The 9362-nt window shown below is 39.1% G+C and overlaps 1 protein-coding gene across 1 annotated transcript in view; it reads right to left on the reverse strand.

Annotated features, from left to right (window-relative positions):
- poc1bl (POC1 centriolar protein homolog B (Chlamydomonas), like) overlaps positions 1-6313 on the reverse strand; it is a 16904-nt gene extending 10591 nt beyond the window's left edge. The window contains exons 1-3 of the mRNA XM_054605909.1: positions 6219-6313; positions 2859-3295; positions 577-746 (exon numbers count right to left, since the gene is read on the reverse strand). Of these exons, the coding sequence (XP_054461884.1) occupies positions 577-746; positions 2859-3247 (559 nt within the window). The 5' untranslated portion in view covers positions 3248-3295; positions 6219-6313. The remainder of the gene's footprint in view (positions 1-576; positions 747-2858; positions 3296-6218) is intronic.
- Between the last annotated feature and the right edge of the window lie 3049 nt (positions 6314-9362).

The following is a 9362-nucleotide window of genomic DNA, read 5'->3' on the forward strand; positions in this document are numbered from 1 at the left end:
ACACACACACACACACACACACACACACACACACACACACACACACACACACACACACACACACACACACACACACACACACACACACACACACACACACACACACACACACACACACACACAGCCCGACCCCCTCCCCCCATTACTTTGCAATGAATTTTCTCATTCCTAATATTGATTGAAATCCCTCCATTATTATCTTTACAAAATACCGGAAAAACAAATCAAACCACTTCCAGTATTCCTTGAAACTACGCTGCACCTTATTTTATCATTAACGGGAATGTGTCCGGACTAGTTTCTGAGGGTGTTTTTGTAATGGCTTTAGGAATATAACCAGAGGCACTATCTATTCACTGCTCCAAAGATAGCATCTTTTTGCTTTATATAGCAGAGTCCTTTTTGATTTGTTCTCCTTTCCGCTGTCAATGTGAAGAAAGCACAACTGAGGTTTGGTTTTTTCCGCTTTACTAGCAGGCTGTCAGTCCTCTTTGTTTTCTGAGCTTAAAAGAGGTTTGTCAGGTTTATTTTTACAGACAAAATCATTTGTTCATTTATCACTGTATGGTGTCAGACCTCGGTCACTGTAGTCATCAATGAGGATGATCTCTTTCAACAGGATGGCAGGCGTGGTCTCCAGCACACTGTGAACAGTCCTCAGCAGGGTGGACCAGGCCTCGTTGTAGAAGGCGATGACCACAGACGTTGTGGGTAAACGCCGGTAGTCAAACTTCTTATTTCGGCATCTGAGGTATGTTTGAGTGTGTGGTTGGGGGGAGGAAAGAAAAAAAAAAAAAGTTGACATAAGCAACAGCACACATGTACAGTACACATGTATTTAAAAAAAAAAAAAAAAAAAAGAAACAGCAGCATCCTAAAGAAACTCATAAAAGCAAGAAATGATTTGTTTTATATGGCCAGAGCAGCTTCAGCAACTATTGTGGCAGGGGGAGGTATCTGGTCTTAATCCAGATGGCAGTCATTAAAACAATAAAGAGGCTCAGAAATATGGATGGGGGTGGGGAGGGTATCACACCAGTGAGCAACATACCACAGCGGTGCTCTGGGGGTTGGAGACCACAGAAACTTGAGCAAACAAGAGGCAAAAAGAACAGAACAGAGTGGACAGAGGCAACACTGGATGGAAATCACAGTGAAAAACTGTCAACTAATAACTTGAATGGGAATGAACACAAAAGGAGACACGAGGGAGAGAGAAACATAAGAGAGAGAAACGGATATCTTCAGCGAGCTCGATTATTTTGCATACGTTTCCAAAAAACACGGCGGGACTGTCACCACTGTCACAGGCTGAATGACTTTTGTAGACAGAGGCTAAACCCACAACTGCAACGACACTCACGGGTTGGGATTAGAACAAATATGTCCGAGCATTAGTCACGACAATACAAACAAGCTGTTAATAAGGAAGAGTTTCATGGCAGAGATCCTGCTCCCAGGACGGAACTGATGTAATTATAGAGTCGGTGCAGTACTGCAACTACCACGTACACACCGCCGTGAAGTTAACGAGACAAGCGTTACACATTTGTGTGGTTAACTCGTATATGTGAGGGATGCGATCCACAAAATAGCACCATATGTTTAAAAGACCGTAATGACCGAGTGGCAGTTCTATGCTAATCATTCACACCTGAGCTACATGTTTGTAGTAATAAACCATGTTAATCTTCACAATACTTTAGCAAAAAATAGCTGACATATCCTCCACAAAATCAAGTATGTAAGAAAATGAATAGGATTTGTTCATGCAAATAGCACAGAGCTCACTGTGTCTTGAGTCATGGACCTCCGTCATGGTATGAAGCACATGAGCTCCATGTCACTCAAACTGCACACCACTTCTTCCACCCTAAAAACATTCCTTACTGTGTCTTATCAATTTTTTCGATTGTCAAATCTGTCGCTCTGCCAGCGCAGCTACCCATCATGCATGTCATAACAGTGCATCCCATGCAGTGGCTCTGTTTTAAAATTGTCACAAAATGCTGCAACAGAATGTGATGATTCCGTAGGGCAGACATCTTTTGTGTGAACGTTATCCTTGCATCAGCACAGTGTTTGACTTTGCACCTTCCTAGCAGTTTACTCAGCCCAGTAAGAAGATTAAAGCATATTCTCAGACTACACTGAAGGCGACTCCCTGGTAAAAAACGGTTTATTCCTGTTTCACCGGGGGCAGGATTCATTTCTCTGTCCTTTTAATTGTCATTTTGAAGATTTAGCATGACACTAATGTAGAAAATGTATCCTTTGACGTTATCAATGGACTGCCAAAAGAGAATATATGCTAAACTGGGACACTCCATTCTTAAAAAACAATTACATGAATATAACATATATGATGGTTCTCACCACACAGATAGACTCCACCTCCGGGTTTCATTGGGATGGTAGCCAGTAAGGCAAAGTCAGAAGGAGAAACTATGAATAAAATACATCATGCTTTGTGTGTCATCACAGAGTTGAGAATAGCTGTGGACAACAATTCTGGATGGAGAAAAAAAAAAAAAATCCATTCAGGCGGGGAGCTGTTTACACCGGCTTCAATAAGCCCGGCAATGCATCCCGAGAGCTTTCATCTTCGGTTCTAACTGTCAGTGGAAAACTGATCCCAGTAAAGAGCTCGACTTAATCTCTATTGAGTAATTTATCCCCGACACAGTTGTAGCATAGCTATCAGCTCCATGCAGCTTTCAAGGCCGGAGACACATATATGCTACAATAACAAAGAAAATACAGAGAGAAAAAAAAAAAAGAAGAGTTTGTGGTGACCTTAAGCTCACTTCCTTTGTTATGGGTCGTTTCTGTTCAGGGTACCTTTTTGCTCTACTCACTCATTCATCCTGTGGTCCTGGATGTGCCGATGGAGGGAAATCTTATCGCTGACATAGATATTGATAGCATAGCTCTCCAAACTGTCCTGCTCCTGTTTCTTTTCTTCAGGGCCGAGGGTGAGGTGTGTGGCCCGTCCCCACTCCCCCGGCGCATTAGGGTCCGGCGATGGCTTAACGTAGAGGGGCCTCGCCAGCTGCCCGTCCGCCCCGTTCCCCTCTAAGGAGAGCTGTCTCGCCAGAACATCGTGGTCCTCGTCTTCCTCCTCTTGCGAGGATGGGAAAGAGGGGAAAGAGGAGCGCGCTAACAGAAGGTAGCCCAGCCATAGCACCCAGAGCAGGAAGCCAGCCTTGGTCAGCACACCAAGTTTTCGAGAGAAACGCCACCTCATGACGGAGAGCCCAGGGAGGCAGCGTGACTAGCTGAGCTTCAGGGTGCTCTGGAAAACAGAAAGAGACACAGAACGCAATGAAAAACACTATCAATAAGATTATTTATAACATGAAAGAAACAAAGAAAACGGAGAGGCAAGGAAAAGTGTAGGTATTGTGAGAACAATCCAACCATGACGCCAAGTAACGGCCACTGACAGGAGGAGATTTACAAGATTGAACTCTGTAATCTAAGCTTATTCCATTAGAATGAGGTTTAATCAAGTGACAAACCCATTCACAATTAAGGGAAGTTACACACCTAAACACTTACACACAAGTAGGGTAATGCTTGCCTCGAAATTAGCAAGTGCCCCGGGGACACAGCTCCAGCAGAGCAGACCAGTGATAATCAACACCGACATCATAAATATAATTGCATGCTCAGGGCGGCATTAAGATGCTCATTACATACAAATTGCAAAGATGGAAGAGTCTAAATGATGCCTTACCATACCGTAATGTGCTGAATAAATTGAGTCTGTGATGCACTCCCATGACAGATGTGTTAACCTGATAAACTTCATTACAGCGGTGCAGTTATTTTTGTGCTGCTGCACATTTTTACAGCTTTTAAATGTCATGTGAGTTTCCAAATTAGCCATTACCAGGAAAACCACAAGATCATATCAGATGTTCCCCCAAGAAAGTATCTTTTTTTTTTTCTAGAGCCTAAACAACTTCTTTCAATTATTTTGACTTAATAAATCACATTATATTAAAGCTCTTGCAATGTTCCTTGAGTAAACACAACAACCTGTTCTACAGCATTCCCAGATCCTATGCAATACTTGCACACTTAACAGACTGACAATGATGAAACAGTCAGGTCTAAGCTAGCCTTTTGATAATAAGATTAAGAATCAGTCATTTTGAAGGGTTCCTCATTTCAGGATTTATATTCCCTTCCACTGAGCTAAAAAAAAAAAAAAAAAAAAAAAAAAAAAAGAGCAGGATGCCAAAAACCTGAGTGGAATATCTGCACATGGATGGATCCCTTTTTGGCTTAATTATAGGATTAGCCTGGGTCTATAGGTACACAAAGACTTCAATTTAGACATTCGTGTCTGACAGATCAGCTTAGCTCGCCACGATTTAAAACAGTGCCGCGGTAAAAACTCACCACTTAGCTGAACTGAATGTAATCACATAATTGTCTTCCATTAATATTAGAGCAGGGTGTGATTTACAGCAGTGCCAGCCAGGCTCTGCAGCAACAGACACACACACACACACACACACACACACACACACACACACACACACACACACACACACACACACACACACACACACACACACACACACACACAGTGCTTTCCCTTCCTCGCACCATGCAGAGCACAATGATTGCCTAACTCAGCAAAACAATGGTTAATTCTGGAAACAGTGAGGCTTTGGTGCAGCTTTAGAGAAAACACTCAAATAAAAAGGTGCGCGTGCAAAGTGCTGTGTGGAGGTCTACAGATCTACGGTACAGAGTCAGAGGGAGACTCAGTTACCGCTGCGAGTCCTTCAAGGCGGCATGCACAGCCCTTTCACTCCAGCCTGGGCCCTGGCCAGACGACTCAGGAGTCCTCCTGAGTTTACAAAATGGAGACGCCGGAGGACAAAACCTCCTTTTATTGGCTATCCATCACACCTTCCCCTCTCTCTGAATCTGATAGCCTTACTGGGGAGCCGTTTGGAACGAGCCGTAGGGTACAGAGGCCTACGACTCAGCTTAAATCCTGCTCAACTTCTTTTGGCTAAGAGAGAATGAAACAAAACAAAAAAAAAAAAAAAAAAAAAAAAAAATGGGGCAAGGGATAAGATTCGTATTTGCCCTCCCAAGCTGCAATCTGTGATGCATGTTTAACCCTGTGACGCTAAGAGGACTTTAAAAAGAGAGAGTGATGGAAAAAGATGGGTCGACAATCTATGGTACAGTTATAAAAAAGGAAACATACCAGGCTTGATGTTGGAGGCGCTTGATTCGTAGATGATAGGTTAACTATGTCTCACATGAGAGGGACTCCAGTGCTCTGGATGGTTAATCTGGAATGAACACTACACTGTACGACGCGTGGCTCATTTCCTCAGACAAACATCCAGTGGAACAGGTCGCACTCATGTCCTCAACTAACCGGTTGGCCCTTTTCATTTTGTAAAGGAGCCGTAAAACAGGATCACTGACTCCTCTCAGCAACACAAACATGTCTTTGCTGCTTACATTATGTGTATACAGCACTGACAGCGACGTGTTTCAAAGGAGCCAAGCTGTGATGTGGAATGACAGGGGCCCTAATTTAAAAGCTGGATAGAGTTTTGTTTTTTTTTTTGCATCCCAAAGGTCTCTGACACACATCCAAATACATCCAAACAGACTTGAGCTGTGCTATAAAAACAGAGAGCTTTGACAAATGATCTCATCTCCTCCTCACTTGAAAGAAATGCTCCACTTTAAAGCAAAAGTGAGTGAATGAAATGTCAGCCTATGGCTCTTTATGGCCTGGTGATTTGTTTGTTTTTTTAGCTTTTATATGATCTTCAGGGTTCAGGTGTGAGGAGGAAAAGAAGAAACTCACTGAGTCCCTGTCACAAGTACAGCTGCAGTCCAAACAACCAGTTCAGCAACAGGTCGGCTGTTCTGTCAAATCAGAGTCAACCAATGATTGGAAGAAGAATCACACATCAACTTTTCAAAAAGGGGGTCACAATGCTACAAAATAAAACGCCAACGCTGGATACAATAACGTCAGCATTCACTTCATTGACAAACCACAGCACACACCAACTGCGTGACTTCACTGACACGCAAGAAAGGAAGTCAAGTCAACAGACAAACCACACTTTGAAGGTAACGTAACGCGACAGTTAACGTCACAAAAGCACATTTGCTCTTTAAAGAAAAGTGTGAGGTTAACGTCAGCGTGTCAGGGTTTACGTTACCTTCATGTCGCGGAGTTCTGGTCCTGTGTCTGTCGGGCTGACTGCGGTCGTCCTGCAGTCCAACCTCTGGCTTGCAGATGTCAGCAGACCCACATCCTCTTCTCCACGTTGTTGGGCTGCTGACCTGCGTTCAAGCGGCCGCACGAACAACACGTGTTCCGGGACGGCCTTTCACAATAAGAGCACGGAGGGGGTCGCTTGAGGTTTGATGGACACTACCTATATATATATATATATATATATATATATATATATATATATAATAATAATAATAATAATATAATATAATAATATAATAATATAAATATAAATAATAATAATAATTAATATAATATAATAATAATTAATATAAATATAAATAATATTATAATATAATTAATTTACACGTAAAGATGAATTCATATATATATATATATATATATATATATATATATATATATTATAATAATATAATACACGTAAAGAATAATATAATTAATTTACACGTAAAGATGAATTCATATATATATATATATATATATATATATATATATATCCATATATATATAATATATAATTATTTATATATATATTTAATTTTCATAGGATCTCATAGTCCTTTACATTGATGATGTACCTTATACACAAATTAATTTACACGTAAAGATGAATTCATATATATATATATATATATATATATATATTCATCATAGTATGTAATATAAATATTATTTATGCAACATGTTGTTTTTATTTCATCTTCAAACATGTAATTGCATAAATATAATAAAATATAAAATAAAGAATCAATAAGATAATAACTCAATATTATAATGGAACAATTCTTTTTTTCTTCTTTTTTTGTATAATTATATTATTCATATATATATATATATGAATAATATAATTAATTTACACGTAAAGATGAATTCATATATATATATATATGAATAATATAATATATGTGTATATATATATAACATTAAAAGGAAGTATAAAGAGTAAGGTGTAGTGCATTGGTACTACTTCCTCTTACTGTTAGTTCCTCACACTAACTTCCACATACAAAAAAAAATAAAAAAATAATTGTTCCTTGGAAGTTGAGTTATTATCTTATTGATTCTTTATTTTACATTTTATTAGGACTTGGCTGCACTGTTACATGTTTGAAGATGAAGCCATAAAAACAACATGTTGCACTAAACAAGTATTTACATTATATATTTGTATATATATATATGAATAATATAATATATGTGTATATATATATATATATATATATATATATATATATATATATATATAACATTAAAAGGAAGTATAAAGAGTAAGATGTAGTGTTTCGTGTACATTGGTACTACTTCCTCTTACTGTTTCCTCACACTAACTTCAACATACAAAAACAGAATAAAAAAAGAATTGTACCTTATTTCCGGTATTCGTCGCATCCTCTTCAATCAGCTTGACGCAGCGCATTGCTGACCACTGTTATTCAGAGTGACGTAAGCTTGTGTGTGGTGTAACTTAACTTAACTTAACTTAACTTAACTTAACTTAACTTAACTTAACTTAACTTAACTTAACTCAACTCTGAGCTTGTGTTTTAAATCCTTTGAAACAGGGTGTGTGTTTGTGTGCCTCATGTTTTGTCCATAGCTCTCCTTACTAGTTAAAGTTCATCCTTTAATTTAAAAGAGATTTATATAATTTCTAAAACGATCTGTACTTTATAAAATGATAGAGCTATAAACTGCAACATCTGTAGCATATTCATGTACTGATCCTCCTTTAGTCTGTGTGTAAAGGGTGACAGCTAGATTGTCAACACATTTACCACAATATAACGTTATGCATGTGTGCAGTAAACACCTTTTAAAAATGTGTTTATTTATTTTTCTCATATGTGCTCACATTGCATCACATTAGGCACAATCCTAAATGTGTTTTTTACAGAACATAAATCACTTTAACTGGGATCAAAAGCTTTAAAGAAGGATTTAAGTTTATGCAGTAGATTGATGTATGTGATACATCAGGTAAATTAAGCATGAGACATTTCTTTTCTTTTAAGAATACAAACTTGGATTTGGATGAGGCTTGTTTGGATGAGTTTCAGATATTTCAGCTTTCACAATATATTATTTAGGGAGTGCGGTTACACCATGTAGCTTTACTTGGAGTTGGGATAGATTTGATCAAATTGAAGGTCACAAAGTGTCTTAAATCCTGTCTTGATGTTCACAAGAATGTTGAAAGGATCTATTCGTTGACTGCATGAATGAACAATGTGCCACACACACACGCAAACAGACCATCCTTCTGTGTGTGTGTGTTTGCCTTCATAAGCTTGGTTTGTTTTCTCATAGTCTCTATGTCCTGCTCACACCGGACCACAGCAGTGCACTGGTGCAGCCTGTTGTTAGGCAGACACCTGCACCTCTTGGTAGCTTGCCAACGTGTTTTATTCCTCCCTCTCTTTCCTCCTCCTTTTTCCTCTCCCCAGTTGAAACAAATTGACACCTCTCTCTGTGAGGCTGATGTGCCCCCATCCGGAACTAAAAAAGAGTCCCATTTCCCTGATAGGGATCTGGAGCTTTCACATCTACAAGGGGGAGCTTTTGTACAGGTCTTGCATTTCAACCTCTCTTCCCCCCCCCATTAAAACTGTTAATAAGTGAACAGATGCAACATGCGCTGTTTGCTCTTCATTCATTGGTGGCAAACCATATTTAATCAATTTAAAATCTAGTGTTGGTTTACTCTCTCCATTGTGAGGGAACAGAAGATTTGTGCATTAAAAAGCTTTTCTACGAACCTACAGTACATGTTGCTAAAAGCTATAAAGCTTAACCACTTAGGCAAAAAAACTTAGTTGCTTTAAAAACAAAAGTCAAGTAAGAGGTCTTATGAAATCCAGAGCAATTCCAGTGTTTTTGACTGTTATGTAGTGGATCTTGAAATTTAGGTCAGTGGCCAACCAAGACTATTACTGTTTCTTATGATAATCCCCAGTTGGACTCTTATGATTGAGATCTCTCTCATTGGATGGATTTTGAAGAACATGAGTCAGTCAGTATTTGACCCGGTGCCATGAGCAGTAGATCAGATGAAAACAGTTCAAGTAAAGAGCACCACCTAGTGCCTGCATGGAATACATCCTATTTA

This window comes from Anoplopoma fimbria, chromosome 10 (assembly GCF_027596085.1).
Source record: "Anoplopoma fimbria isolate UVic2021 breed Golden Eagle Sablefish chromosome 10, Afim_UVic_2022, whole genome shotgun sequence".
Taxonomy (NCBI): Eukaryota; Metazoa; Chordata; class Actinopteri; order Perciformes; family Anoplopomatidae; genus Anoplopoma; species Anoplopoma fimbria.